General features: G+C 42.3%; 1 protein-coding gene across 1 annotated transcript in view; it reads left to right on the forward strand.

Annotated features, from left to right (window-relative positions):
- The window catches only part of LOC148340969 (SRSF protein kinase 3-like), a 35,981-nt gene that overhangs the window by 14,907 nt on the left and 4,833 nt on the right, over positions 1-16,241 (forward strand). The window contains exons 3-12 of the mRNA XM_088290613.1: positions 4,937-6,291; positions 6,623-6,731; positions 6,812-6,899; positions 7,605-7,692; positions 7,765-7,871; positions 7,995-8,160; positions 8,435-8,460; positions 9,841-9,933; positions 13,868-13,901; positions 14,018-14,227. Coding sequence (XP_088146739.1) covers positions 4,937-6,291; positions 6,623-6,731; positions 6,812-6,899; positions 7,605-7,692; positions 7,765-7,871; positions 7,995-8,160; positions 8,435-8,460; positions 9,841-9,933; positions 13,868-13,901; positions 14,018-14,227 — 2,276 coding nt within the window. The remainder of the gene's footprint in view (positions 1-4,936; positions 6,292-6,622; positions 6,732-6,811; positions 6,900-7,604; positions 7,693-7,764; positions 7,872-7,994; positions 8,161-8,434; positions 8,461-9,840; positions 9,934-13,867; positions 13,902-14,017; positions 14,228-16,241) is intronic.

The raw sequence follows: 16,241 nt of genomic DNA on the forward strand, positions 1-16,241 counted from the left end.
CTGTGGTCGATAGGATGGCTGCCCAAGTGAATCATAGGTTAGAATGTGGGGGGGTCTCCTGTCCCAAGTGGATCTCCCTAACTGGCTCCTCCTGCGATGCCACAGAGTCGGAGATGAGTTGTTCAGCCTCATATCCACCATGTTGTTGAAAATCTTCGGCCTGGGTGTCTGATTGTTCTCCCGTAATCTCTCCCTCGGTTGTGACGATGTGATCCTCCTCAGATGTGGGATGTCCTAATAGCAATTCACTTCTTCGGGGTTCTGGCAACATTTGGAAATTGTCCTGGTTTTGCTGATGCTCACGGTTAGATTTCATATCCTGTAACCTAGGCGTCTCATCATCAGAGTTCTCTGAGTCACTGCTCTGTGATGTGTGACCTATCTGTTTCTTGTTATTGTTCTGCTGTTTATTTCTCCGTTGTGATGGACTCTTCAGCTGATCAGGTAAATCTGCAGGTAAGTCATGAATGATGTGAAGGAGGTTTCGATGAAGTATCCGTATCACCCCCTGCGTCGGGACAAACTTTGTAAACCGGGCTGTCCCCCACTCGTTCTTTCACAACATAGATAAGTTGTTCCCAATGGGACCTCAACTTCCCTGGTCCACCTCTCGCATTCATATTGCGAACAAGGACTCTGTTGGAGCACAACTCCTTTGACGTGGCGGTCATAATACCGTTTGCCTCTTGCGCTGGATTTTTGACTGTTCTCTGATGCAATTTGATAGGCCTCCTTCATTTTCAGAGCCCACTTATTCGCATATGTCTGTGGTGTGTCAGTCTGGTCTTTGGTTGACAAGCCAAAAATCACATCTACTGGAAGACGCATGTGCCGGCCAAACAGGAGGTAATGGGGAGAGAAGCCTGTTGCCTCATGTCTGGTGCAGTTGTATGCATGAACAACCAGAGCTAAGTGCTGCTTCCAGTTACTCTTGTCTTTTTCCTCCGATGTTCTCAACATCTGCAGCAAAGTTCTGTTGAACCTCTCAGCTGGGTTGCCCTGAGGGTGATATGGGGTTGTCCTTGAGTGAGTAACTCCAACCAGACGTCCCAGGGTCCTGAAAAGGCCATTTTCAAATTCACGGCCTTGGTCGTAATGCAACCGGGCTGGGTAACCAAATCGCGGTATAAAGTCATAAAATGTTTTCTCAGCCGCTGTCCTGCCAGCCTTATTTTTTGTTGCATAAACTGGGGCAAACCGGGTAAAGTGGTCTACCACAACTAATATATATTCATAGCCACCATTGCTGGGTTACAAATGCTTGTAGTCTATTGAAACAAGTTCTAGTGGTGCTGAGGTGGTAATGCTCCCCATTGGTGCTCTGACGTGTGTTACAGGTTTCTTTTGTTTGAGGCAATGGCACTTCCTGGTCACATTATTTCCTTCTTCATGAATGGCCAATAGAAGTGGTCTCGTGCAAGGTGGATGACCCTCTCTGCTCCAACGTGGCCCATGTCATCATGGAGATGTTTTAGTACTATAGAGTGATATTGTGATGGTAAGAGGAGATGTTGTCACTGACCAGTGATCCGGTACAACAATTGATCTTTCATGTGGAGCTTTCCTCACTCATGCATCAGCCTTCTCACTGCGCTACTAGCTCCCTTTCTGTCCTGATCGGTTAATTCTGTCTTTGTTTCCTTCAATCGAACCAACTCACCTATGGCAGGACCTGCTCTTTGCGATTCAACTAATTCACTGTGACTAATGGTGAGTGGTGACACCTTCACATAGACTTCTGAGCCTGAAGTCAGATTTAGTGCGGCAACATAATCAACATCTTGCTTCCTTGCACTCTCACAGCCTTCCCATGTAGCTTGGATGGTTTCTCTCGTGAGCTCCTCAGTGCATTCCCTGACATCGTAATGGATGTTAAGCGGAATGCGAGAGAGGGTGTCTGCATCGACATTCACTTTTCCCGGCCTGTACTTTACTTCAACTTGGAAGTCTGCCAGCTCACCCACCCACCTATGGCCCACTGCATTCAATTTAGCTGTTCCCATTATATATGTGAGTGTCAGTATATACCGTGAAATGTGGTGCATAAAACAAATAATCCCAAAACTTTTCACATATTGCCCACTTTAGAGCAAGGAACTCTAGTTTCCCAGAGTGTAAATTGTAATTTTTCTCAGCGGGAGACAGAGTCCTTGATCCATAAGCGATTACCCTGAGGTTTCCATGCTGTCGTTGATATAACACAGCACCAATTCCATTCTCAGAGGCATCAGTGTGCACAAAGGGTAGTTCAAAGTCTGGATAAGCCAATACAGGTGGGTAGGAAGTGCGTCAAGAAGATGCTCAAGTGTCCTTTGATGCTCATCCACTGGACTGGAGTATTTGATGGCAACTGGGCTTTTTTTAGACTTTTGGGTTTCACCCGTGCAACTATTGTGTTTCCCTTTACTTTCAACAGTTCATAAAGGGGTTTTGCAATGCTGGAGAAGTTCTGAATATAGGCTCTGTCGTAACCTAGGAACCGTAGTAGTCTACGTACTCCCCCTGCTGTGCTGGGCTTTGTTTTTTTTTTTAGTGACACAATTGCGTCGATATCTCTTGGGTCAATTCTTACACCATCTGCCGAGACCAACCTCCCTACATACCTTACGTCCTTCTGGAACAGCTCCCATTTTGCTGGTCGAAGCTTGACACTGTGGGACTGTAAGGCTCTTAGAACGCGACGTACGCCATTCACATGAGCAGTGAAGGATTCAGAATAACAGAGAATATCATCCAGGTAAGGTATGCAACAGATGTCCCGCAGGGAGTCAAGCATCTCCTCCATGCTGCGCTGAAAAGCAGCCGGGGCATTGGAGAGTCCAAAATGAATCCTCACCCACTCATACAGGCCCCAAGGAGTAATAAATGCTGTTTGGAACCTTCAGCAATGTAACCCTGGTGATATGCCTTGCCTTGATCCAGAATGCTGAACCAACTATGGCCTTTCAGGGTGTCTAAGAGGTCCTGGATGTGAGGTAATGGGTGGCAATCTGTCACTGTCTTTTGGTTCAAAAGTCTGTAATCTATGCATAATCTCAGTGACCCATCCTTTTTACGGACACAGACGACAGGTGCTGCATATGGGGACTTTGATTTGACGATCCACCTTTTTGCAATTAGGTCTTGAATATATTATTTCACCTCTTTGTAAAGGGGTTTAGGCATGGCAGCGTAGGCACGCTGAACTGGGATGTTATCTTTTAGGTTAATTGGTCATTTGTAAATTCGGAATGCATCCTATGTCATCTTCATTCTGAGCAAAGGCGCCCGACTCCTCATACAACATCTGTCTCACTTCCTTCTGTTGCTCATCACTCAGGTGACTGACATGCACAGGAGGGTGCCACAGAGTGGCAGATGGTTGGTTACTGTCGGAGGGTGGGGGCGACAAAGTGTTAACAGTTTCAGCATGAACTTGCTTCTCTTTACTGCTTAGGCTGTCTGTCTCTATCACCTTGTCAATAATTTCATTAGTGCCCAGAACTGTAGAGCCGGGTAGAGTCACAGCACTGTTAGTATGGTTGGATACTGGCACCTTCACAAAGGGTCTGGCTGTCTGTTGAATTTCCATCAACCCTGCTCCTACGCTCAGTTGTGTTCACGGTATAATTTCTAGACCAGGTTCAAACGATAAAAGCGAATTTGAATCACGGCATCTATCACTTACCAACCCTTACGATGGCCTCTTGCTCTCCATGTGTTGGCTTTGTCTGTAAGAAGCTTACTATGGCCTCTACTTCAGCGCTATTTCTAATACCCCAGTGAGCAGTTTCTCAAGAATGGATATGACATTTGGTCGACATTCGGGACTTTTGACAAGTTCTTGGATGACATTAAAACCGACTAATGGTCTCTCTAGCGTTACTCGACGAACTAAGAAGGGTACTCGAATGGACAAATCTGGATCATCATTTCCTTGCAAATTTAAAATGACTTCAATCCATCCATTATCTGGCACTTCATCTCCTGTGACCGCTGTTACACTGAGATCTTCTTCCATGAGCTCACAAAGAGGGAAAATATCTTGTCCCGGTAAATATTTTTCCTTCCAAGCACGGTCGACAATGTTGACAGTGGCTCCAGTATTTAATAGAGCAGTTACAGCGTGACCGTTCATACTTCACTTTAAGAGGGATTTTCGCCCGATTAGTGGTGTGTATATATATATATATATATATATATATATATATATATATATATTAGGGGTGCAACGATACGTGTATCTGTATTGAATCGTTCGATACAGTGGTCACGGTTCGGTGTGCACTGGATCGAACAATACGCAAAATGTTATGACGATGAGGAGCAACGCTGCCTACTCCGCCTTTTATCTGTAAATCGCTCTCAACCGATGGCCGGTCAAAAAATTCCAAATCAGTTGTTTTTCTTGTTTGTATATATATATATATATATATATACATTACTTTTGCATGCAAGTAACATTTGGGAGTAACTTGTGCAGCACTGACAATATGTACTGTGACTATGTATTGTTATTCACTACCCTGTGACGTTGTTCAGTCTGCCCCCTGGCAGCGGTGCGGCATAAAAAGTGAAAGCTTTTACCCATTAAATTAAGATGTATTTGACATATTAATTGCATGCATTTTGATAGGGATGACAAATGTCGATTGACACTATAGATTATTAAAAAAACAATAAAATCTTACCTGTCGTCTTTGCGATATATGTTGTCATAGTGGCCCAGCTCTATCCAGTTTCAGAATCAGAATCAGAAATCCCTTTATTGTAATTGCACTCAAGTGTGCAACGAGATTAGAGATTGCATATTTTCTCAATATCGTGCAGCGTTACTGCTTACTGCAACCATTGATAATGCAGTTATTATGATGTCAATCAAAAGTAGCTAAATCTGTTGAAACCTTGACTCCTTTCAGTAGTCGGTGTGCTTGCTGAGGGTCTTTCTCTCTTCTAGTTCTGATGACCTTACTGACAGACCACAACCCCTGACGCAGGAAGACCTCTCAGTCCCGTCCTTCATTCCTAAAAGAGCCCCACCTGTTGGTAGTACAAGTAATTTCACCACAATTGAAGCCCGTGAAGTAAGCCACCATTCGGTGGATACATGCTTCCCTCACTTGGACCCCACGACCAAAGATCTTACTCATACCCCTTTAGATTGCCCCCCATTTCCTCAAGATGTTCCTCACAACACCATGCTCCCCCATCCTATCCCTCTGACAGAGAAACACTTCAGCCAGCCACTTTCTATTACACACGAGAGCCCTGCCTTCAGCCAGCCACTTATTATCCCAACGCAGAGTTCCATCCATAACAAATCACATCCTATTTCACCTCAGAGCAGGCATTTATTTTCTGTCCCATCTCAGAGCGTCACCCCCAGGTATTCACTTCCTGACCCAGATGAGAGCCCCATCCACAGCCAGTCACATCCTGCCCAAGCTCACAATCCAGCCTACAGCCATGCACTTTCTGTCTTGGCTCACAGTACTTCCCAAAGCAAATCACTTCCTGTTTCTCCTCAGAGAACAAATTTACTTTCTGTCCCACCTCAGAACCCTCTCCATTGCCAGTCACTTCCTGTCCCACCTCAGAGTCATGTCCATAGCCAATCACTTTCTGTCCTCTCTCAATGTCCCCCCTGCAGTCAATCACTTTGTGTCCAATGTCAAAGCTCCACCCACAGCCCTTCACTTTCTATCCCATGTCAGAACCCCAACAACAGCCTGTCATTTGATATCTCATCTCTGAGCCTCACCCACAGACAGTCATTTTTGATGCCATCTCGAAACCCTGCCCAGAGCCATGAACATCATGTCTTATCTCAGGTTTTTGCCCACAACCTGTTACTTCCTGTCCCATCTCCGAGTCCCAATTACAGCACTAGCCAATCACCATCAAGTGTTCCAAAGGAGATGCCATACGAGTTCAGCACATGGACTCATTTAACATCTGAAAATTCTGAACCTCATCCAGCAACAGCCAAAACCACCACCTTGTGCCCGGCTAAAGACCACACTACTCCTTCATTAAGCCCCTCCCACCTGAACTTACTGCTCACCTCAGTGAGCTCCACCACTAGTGTCTCCTCATCTCACCTTTACTCCCCACTGAGCTCCTCCTCCGCCAACTCCCTTCCAAACTCAACCCGTAACCCTCCAAGTTCTCTGATATCATCAGTAACAACGTGCACAGCCATGCCGTCATCAGCTCCTCTGATTCCACCACCTGCAGAGTTAACCCTGTCCCCTTCTCAGCTTCTGGGGTCTGATGATGAAGAGCAAGAAGACCCGTCAGATTACTGCAAAGGTGATGTTTTCAACATAAGACCATATCTGGTCATCCAGGAATTTTTACCCGCACATGATCATTATCTGGAACAGGGGTCCTCAATCATGTTCCTCGAGGGCCGGTGTCCTGCCCGTTTTCCAGCTCTCCATGCTGAAACATACCTGATTCAAATGACCAGATAATCAGCAATGTCTGGAGAAGCTAGATAACGGTTCTGATCATTTGAATCAGGAGTGTTTCAGCAAGGAGAGATGGAAAACAGACAGGACACCAGCCCTTGAGGAACAAGATTGAAGACCCCTGATCTTGATGCAGTATATTTGTGACTGTTCCTGTCCTCGTGTTCCAGGTGGTTACTACCCAGTCACCATCGGGGACCTCTTTAATGGGAGGTACCACGTGGTCCGCAAACTTGGCTGGGGACATTTTTCTACAGTTTGGCTCTGCTGGGACCTGCAGTATGATTCTGTACAGTGTTTCTTGTTTCTCTACATCTTTATGTTCTCTGACCATGTGTCTTCCCTTTGTTTGGTGTCAGGAGGAAACGCTTTGTGGCATTGAAGGTGGTGAAGAGCGCGCCCCATTACACAGAAACTGCACTGGATGAGATCAAACTGCTCAGATGTGTGAGGTTCAAACCTTGGACTGTCACATCCAGCAACTAATCTTGCACTGTGTCCTGCACAAAGCCCTAAATCTTGTTTTACGCCTAGTCGTGGATGAAGTCTTGCACCTATTCTTGCACATACAGGACTCAAACTTTGTCCTGGGACTAATCGTACAATTAGTTTACTAACTTGTCCTAGGCATAATACTGTACAGATATTGCATGTAAATTTATATGTAATGATAGTCCTAATCTAGTCCTGTACGAGGCTTTACACCTTCTTTTGCAATTATTTCGGCATGTGGTGTTGCACCAAGTTGTATGTAGTCCTGAATGTACTCTTACACCTTGTCCTAGACCTAGTCCTGCACTAGCCCTCTACCGACTCCTTCACCTATTCTTATACCTGGTCCTACTCCAAGTTTTACACGTATGCTTCATCTAGTTCGGAATGTTGGCCTGCACTTTATCCTAACGTTTAGCCTCCACTAAGACCCACACCAAGTCCTGCATCCAATCCTGAATTAAGTCCCACTTCTAGTACCACACCTGATACTACATCTTGTAACACACAACCAGGCCCAAACCCAGTGTTTTACATTGTTACACACTTACTACCACACCCACTCCTCCATCTGGTTTTACGTTTAGTCAATACCTACTCCTTCATTTTGCCTGACATGTCAACAGCCAAAAGTCCCACGCAGTGTTTCTCTGTGTCCAGGTGAGGGACAGTGACCCATCTGACCCCAACAGGGAGACAATTGTCCAGTTAATCGATGACTTCAAGATTTCTGGAGTCAATGGAGTGCGTATCCTTCATCCCATCTACCTGACTGTCTGACCATTCTACCTGCCGAGTCTTTATCCTCAACCTGTGTTAGATGTGTGTATGGTCCTGGAGGTTCTTGGTCATCAGCTGTTAAAATGGATCATCAAGTCAAACTACATGGGCCTTCCTCTGGTATGTGTCAAGAGCATCATCAGACAGGTAACACTCACATACAGACACACACACACACGCATGCACGCACACGCACACGCACACACATCCACACGACACTAGATGTCGTGTCACATGTGTTGTACTCTGTTTGTATTGACATGTTTGCAGGTGCTACAGGGTCTGGACTACCTGCACACAAAGTGCAAGATCATCCACACAGATATAAAACCAGAGAACATCTTGCTGGATGTGGACGAGGTCTACATCAGGAGGCTCGCTGCTGAGGCTACCATCTGGCAGCGAGCCGGCGCTCAGCCGCCTCATGGCTCATCAGGTGACTGACAGGCACTAATTGGTCAGTTTCTCCTTGAGGGCTGCTGGATTTGTCACACTGTCTTTGATGCTCTTCTAATTTGCATCTAAGGCTTCTCCGATTAAGTCAAGACTTGCTCACTGGTCTTTGGACCACGTCCTCATTGCCTGACTTGTGCCTGACTTGTCTGCTGTTTTCTTTTAACCTCCACTTCCATTTGTTTTCTGCACTTCCTGTTTTTTTGTTCTCATGTTCTCTCTATTCGCTTGGTCTTTCTCTCGCTGTGTCTCTCCAGTCAGCGCAGCGCCCAGGGACGTCCAGGTAAGAGTCAAAATGTAACGCCTGCTCTTTTGTGATTGGTTGCTCTGCTTGAGCTCTTGGCTCTTGACTTGTGACTGATTGGACCAAACTTAATGAAACAACCCGATAGTTGCATCCCATCCTCAACATCATAACCACCCATGCAGTCACCCACAAACACAGAAAGCATTTTATAAATAGCATCAGACTTTCTGAAATACTTCACTTCTCATTGATTTTGGCGCAACAATCCGACACACTGATGTGCTCAGGCTATCCTCTCCCTATGAGTCTTGTAACACAGTTCAGGGTCAGCGGCTTTACTAACCTATTTTATATCCAACATTCCTGTAAATGCCGGGATCCCTTCCACCACAGAAGCCACATAGTAGGCCACGTCGTTGTGTTTCATTTACTGTGTTTATGTTGGGTAGTGGACTGACCGACAACACGTCTGCAATAATCAGGGTTTTCCCAGGAGCATATTCAGCGATGGGGGTTTGAATCTCATTCGAAGACGCTAGCAATGTACGGGTAGATTGTCCAAGCTATGATTATTGATGAGAGGCACAAGTGGCTTGTGATCAGTTACCAAATTAAACTGTTCCAGTCCATTGTTATCTGTCGAACGTCTAGCATGTGCAGACACCAGCCGATGCTTCCTTTTCTATCTGTGCATAATGAGATTCTGCATCACTAAGCCTTCGGGAGCAATAAGCTACAGGTTTCGAGTGACGCCCATGGCGTTGGAGTAGCACACCACTCAGTCCAGAGCTACTCGCATCAGCCGGCACAGCAGTTGACTATGGATTTCTGAGCGGGACAATTTTCATTCTTATGCTTTGCGTTCTCACATTTTCCACATTGTCCAATATATCTCTCTTTGCTTAACGTGTTGCTTGGTGCACCTGTTGAACTAATCGGTCACGTCACGTTCCATCCTGGCTAAATAAGTCCTGCAATGAATACGGTCCAAAAGGGTCATCCATTCCGTACGTTTCACTTTTGAAACTGACCTAGCTAAAACCAGTTTGTATCCAGCCATCCCTGACCTTTCTCAGCTATTTAATTGTTGGCCAACAAAAGCAGAAATGTGGGATGACTATTGTGGTATATTGTGACCAGTTATGGACTTAACTATGCGAAATCTTGCTTGGCCAACAAGTTCGAGTGCGGTGAGGACCCGACCGCGTGCCTCTCTCGACATAAAAAATTTAATTCTGCAAAATAATCCATATTTTTGTGAACTATTCCTCTAATCTGCGATGGCAATGGAATACAGTTATTTTTTTTGTATCCTAAATACCTAATGCCAGTACATGTATTTCGATATATATCGTACAATATCGTTGCGCCTTAATTCATTCACGTACATGTGTGTGTCTGTGTGCGTGTTCGTAGGTTGGTAAAATGTCCAAAAACAAGAAGAAAAAGTTGAAGAGAAAAGCCAAGCGGCAAGAGAAACTGTTAGAGGAGAGACTGGTGGACATTAAGGTACTACAATGACTTTCAAACGTGAGCGTCCTCACAATAGTGTACTATTACAAATGCTAATAGTGTATGTATATATATATATTTATATATATATATATATATTAGGGCTGTCAAAATTAAAGCATTAACTCAGCTGAATCAAAAAAAAAAATTAACTCAGTTAAATATTTTAACTCAATTAACTCAGTTTTATTTACTTCAAAAATAATTAGTATACTTTGCAAATATTGCACCATATTAGCTGAACATCTTTAGCATGCCTCAGAGCAAAGCATCGTGTTCAAGTTACCACTGGGCCTTGCAAACCAACACTGCTGGAGTGTGGCGCTTGTGAGAAATGTTTCGAAGAAAAATGGCTGTAAAGATGCCTCCATTTTGATCGTATTCATGAATCAAAGAAATCTATTAGAACAGTCTTTGAATTAAATATACTTCATATTGGGTGATTTTGCATCAATTCCAAGATACTATTCAAGTAAATATCTGTTATAAGCTTCGCGAAAAAATTGTAGTATAAAAATGTGATTAATCGTGATTAATCATGGAATTTTTTGTGATTAATTGGTTAAAAAAATAATCACTTGACAGCACTAGTATATATATATATATATATATATATATATATATATATATATATAGTAGGGCTGTCAAAATTAAAGCCTTAACCCGGGTGATTAATGCCAAAATTATTAACTCAGTTAAATATTTTAACTCAGTTTGATTTACTTAAAAAATAATTTGCATACTTTGCAAATATTGTGCCATATTAGCTGTCTTTAGCACGTCTCAGAACAAAACAGCCACTGGGCCTTGCAAACCAACACTGCTGGAGTGTGGCGCCTGCGGGCAGTTTTGAGAAATGTTTCAAAAATAAATGTCTGTAAAGAATTCTCCATTTAGATCGTATTCAAGAATCCAAGAATGCTATTAGAACACTTTGAATCAAATATACGTCATATTTGGTGATTTTGCATCAATTCCAAGATATTATTCAAGTAAATATCTGCTATAAGCTTTGCAAAAAATAGTAGATGAAAAATGTGATTAATCATGGAATTTTTTTGTGATTAATTAGTTAAAAAAATAATCACTTGAAAGCACTTATATATATATATATATATATATATATATCTGTCATCGTCCGTTTTTGTCCTGTCATGTTTGTTTGTTTTTGGCCAGCTGGAGTGGGGGCGTTTCCTTCCAGCGCTTCGTTCCGGCTCATGTTGTCATGGCTGGAGAGATGCGCCCACCAGCCACGTACCTGTCACTCGTCTCGTTCTTGATTACGGCACTATTTAAGGACTCCATGCCGACAACTCAGTGTCGGAAGATTCTCCTTGCTCATGATCCTCCCAAGCTGCGAATTGTTTGACGTCTCGTTTTTTGACTTCCGTGATTCATGTCTTTATTTCATTCGTGTTTTCTTGGTTTATTGATTAACTCGTTCGTGCTTTTTCGTGAATTGGTTTCCTTGTCCTTCAGCGGCAAGCGATTTTCGTTTCGTTTTTGTTCCTTGCCTTTTGCAAACGTTTTTCGTTCCCGTCATTATTTTCCTGGTGTGTTTTTCCACCAGCGTCCTTTGTTGCACTTTGTCGGTCTCGCGTATGAATTATATTGTTTGTTGTAAAATAAATATAGTTGTTTTATATATATATATATATATATATATATATATATATATATATATATATATATATATATATATATATATATATATATATATATATATATATATATATATATATATATAGGCGGCACGGTGGCCGACTGGTTAGCACGATGGCCTCACAGTGAGAGACAGCACCGGGCGTGGGTTCAATCCCGGCCGGCTACGGCCATCCTGTGTGGAGTTTGCATGTTCTCCCCGTGCTTGTGTGGGTTTCCTCCGGGTACTCCGCTTTCCTCCCACATTCCAAAAACATGCATTGTAGGCCGATTGAACACTCTAAATTGCCCCTAGGTATGAGTGTGAGCGCGGATGGTTGTTCGTCTTTGTGTGCCCTGCAATTGGCTGGCAACCAGTTCAGGGTGTCCCCCGCCGACTGCCCGAAGATAGCTGGGATAGGCTCCAGCACCCCCCGCGACCCTAGTGAGGAGAAGCGGTATAGATGATGGATGGATATATATATGGCGGCACGGTGGTCGACTGGTGAGCATGATGGCCTCACAGTGAGAGACAGCATCAGTCATGGGTTCAAGCCCGGCTCCGGCCATCCTGTGTGGAGTTTGCATGTTCTTCCCGTGCCTGCGTGGGTTTCCGCCGGGTACTCCGGTTTCCTCCCACATTCCAAAAACATGCATGGTAGGTCGATTGAACACTCTAAATTGCCCCGAGGTGAGTGTGAGTGCAGATGGTTGTTCGTCTCTGTGTGCCCTGCAATTGGTTGGCAACCAATTCAGGGTGTCCCCCGCCTACTGCCCGAAGATAGCTGGGATAGGCTCCAGTACCCCCCGCGACCCTAGTGAGGAGAAGCGGTATTGAAAATGGATGGATGGATATATATATATATAGAGAGAGAGAGAGTGCGAGAGAGAGAGAGAGAGAGAGAGATGACTGTGACTGGCTGGCGACCAGTTCAGGGTGTAGTGCGCCTTTCGCCCGTAGTCAGCTGGGATAGGCTCCAGCACCCTCCCGTGACCCTGTACAGGATAAGCGGTGTGGATAATGACATGACAATGACATAATATCTTGGAATTGATGCAAAATCACCAAATATGAAGTACATTTAATTCAAAGACTGTTCTAATAGCTTTCTTGGATTCTTGAATATGACCTAAATGTTTATTTTCGAAACATTTCTCAAAACTGCCCACAGGCGCCACACTCCAGCAGTGTTGGTTTGCAAGGCCCAGTGGCTGTTTTGTTCTGAGACATGCTAAAGACAGCTAATATGGCACAATATTTGCAAAGTATGCAAATTATTTTTTAAGTAAATCAAACTGAGTTAACTGAGTTAAAATATTTAACTGAGTTAAAAAATGTTGGATTACCTGAGTTGAGGCTTTAATTTTGACAGCCCTAATATATATATATATATATATATATATATATATATATATATTTATATATATGTAGATATATATATATCTATATGTATATATATATATATATATATATATATATGTATATAAATATATATATATATATGTAGATATATATATATATGTATATATATATATGTATAAATATATATATATATATGTAGATATATATATATATATATATGTAGATATATATATATGTAGATATATATATATATATATGTATATATATATATGTAGATATATATATATGTAGATATATATATGTAGATATATATATATATATATATGTAGATATATATATGTAGATATATATATATATATATGTAGATATATATATGTAGATATATATATATATATATATATATATGTATGTATATATATATATATATATATGGATATATATATATATATATATATATATAGAGAGAGAGAGAGAGAGAGAGAAATATGGCGGCACAGTGAACAACTGGTTTGCACGATGACTTCCGTAGGTTTTCTCCGGGTACTCCGGTTTCCTCCCACATTCCAAAAACATGCATGGCAGGTTGATTGGAGACTTTAAATTGCCCCTAGGTCTGAGTGTGAGTGCGGATGGTTGTTCGTCTGTGTGCCCTGCGATTGGCTGGCAACCAGTTGTCCAGGTGTCCCCTTTCTACTGCCTGATGACAGCTGTGATAGGCTACTGCGCCCTCCGCGACCCTAGTGAGGACATGCAGTACAGATAATAGATGCATAGATGGATAGAAAATCAAGTCGCACCTGAGTACAAATCACGGGACCCGCCAAACCATGAAATTAAAAAAGTACGACTTACAGTCACAAAAATACTATTGATTATACTATCAATTCGCAATCAATAAAATTGACTCCGTCTCGTGTTTGTGTTCAGAAGATGGATGAGGAAGATGACACACACACTAACTGTGAGTACACACCATAGTAGTACATAAACCATGCAGTATGTATTTGTAACGATAGATACACACACACCCTTCCTTAATCTTGTGTGTTTCAACAGAAAAAATGTTTGCGTCCACAGGCTCGCCAATCGTCAATGGCAAAACTTCCTGCAACGCAACCAATGACAAAGTGAGACCAAGATCATCTTGTTCTTTGTTGGAGGACAGTTGTAATGGCCATGGCCCCAGACGCTTCTCCAGCCCCTCCTCCAGCGTCTCCAGCTCCGTGAACTCCGCCACGTCAGAATCGATACTATCCACACAATCAGGATATTCTGGTGGACAACACTGTGAGAACACACTTCCTTGGGAAGACAATTGACCTTTCGCCAAGACCCCCACATTTTAAGCTGTCATTAAGAGTTCAATATGATATTTCTACTTTCTGTACTCCCTTTGTTTTGGTAGAGCCTTGGTTTCAATTTGAAACTTTGAAAATTTTAAATTTCTACAGAAGTATATAAGGTGTGCAGTACATCCTCACAATCAAACCAAATTTAAGTAAATCCTCTCTTGACTATTACAGTGGTCCTCTTAGCAATTCGCTACTTGTGAATGTATCTATTTGTCGATAATTTTTTTTCATAACCTAGCCATAGTTATCTGCTGAAAAACTGGCCTGTTGTCAGTTTTTATGCTTTTTGTAATTATTTAAAATGCCACAAGATGAAAAAAGCACTATCTTGGCATCATGAGCTACTGCATGTTGATTGACAAATCTCAACTGAGGGACAGTTAGAAACGTTTTCCAGAGGCATCAATTACATGTTGTTTTTTTTTTGTTAGTTTTTTTTTGCTATTCATGGCAAGCTTTTGACTGCGCAATCATTCAAAAGCAAAAAGCAATAGGACTACGCAAAGGTTACGATCAGGAGCATGTACAACCCCAATTTCAATTGGGTTTGGACATTGTGTTGAACATAAATTAAATACAGAATACAATGATTTACAAATCATATTCTACGTATATTTACTTGAATATATGACAAAAACAAGATATTTAATGTCATAACTCATTAACTTGATTGTTTTTAGCAAATAATAATCAACTTAGAATTTTATGTCTATAACACATTCCAAAAAAGTTGGGACAGGTGGCCAAAAAGACTGCTGGAATGCTCATGAAAGACGTAACAGATGGGAGCTGGTGGGTTACATGATGTGTAGGAAAGGACCTTCCCTCATTCCTCAGTCATTCACAAAGAAAGATGGAGCAAGGTTCACTTCTTTGTGAACAACTGGATGAGGAAATAGTCTAACAGTTTTAGGACAATGTTCCTCAGCATCCAGTTGGAAGACCGATCATCTACAGTCCATAATATCTTAAAAAGGTTCAGAAAATCTGGAGAAATCACTGCATGTAAGCAGAAAGGCCTAAAACCAACATTGAATGCCCGTGACCTTCAAACCCTCAGACGGCATTGCATAAAAAACAAAAAAACATCGCTGTATAAAGAATATCACCACATGGGCTCAGGAACACTTCAAGCAACCAACGTCTGTCAATACAGTTCGGCGCTATATCGTAAGTGCAACTTCAGACTATACTGTACAAAGCCATTTATCAACAACACCCAGAAACGCTGCTGGTTTCTCTGGGCCCAAGCTCATCTGAGATAGTGTGATGCAAAGTGGAAAAGTGTTCTGTGGTCTGATGAGTCCACATTTCAAATTGTTTTGGGAAATTGTGGACATTGAATCCTCTGGGAAAGTGGAAAAGAAACCTCCAGAGTGTTATTGATGCAAAGTTTAAAAGCCAGCATCTGTGATGGTATGGGGCTGTGTTTTTGCCAATGGCATGTGTAACTTACACATATGTTAAGACACTGTTAATGCTGAAAGGTACATACAGGTTTTGGAGATACATATGTTGCCATCCAAGCGATGTCTTTTTCATGGACGCTCCGGCTTATTTTAGCAAGACTATGCCAAACCACATTATGCATGAGTTGTAACAGCATGGCTTCAGTAGAAAAGTGCGGGTACTAGACTGGCCTGCCTGAAATCCAGACCTGTCTCCTAATAAAATGTGTGCCGCATTATAAAGATCAAGATAAAGATGTCCTTTAGGCGGAAAATATGACAACGGAGTTCTCGGACCGTTGAACAGCAGATGCTGTGCATCAAGCAAAAAGGCAAAGAATTCCAAAGCTTTAACATTACTGTCCTCAGTTCCCAAATGTTTATTGAATGTTGTTAAAAGAACAGGCGGTAAATATGAACACTGCAGTAAATATGAACCTGTCCCAGCTTTTTTGTTGTAACCATAAAGTTCTAAGTTGATTAAAAACAATCAAATTTAGC

Source organism: Idiotropiscis lumnitzeri, chromosome 3, assembly GCF_059441095.1.
Source record: "Idiotropiscis lumnitzeri isolate Australia: NSW breed Sydney's pygmy pipehorse chromosome 3, RoL_Ilum_1.0, whole genome shotgun sequence".
NCBI classification, from domain to species: domain Eukaryota; kingdom Metazoa; phylum Chordata; class Actinopteri; order Syngnathiformes; family Syngnathidae; genus Idiotropiscis; species Idiotropiscis lumnitzeri.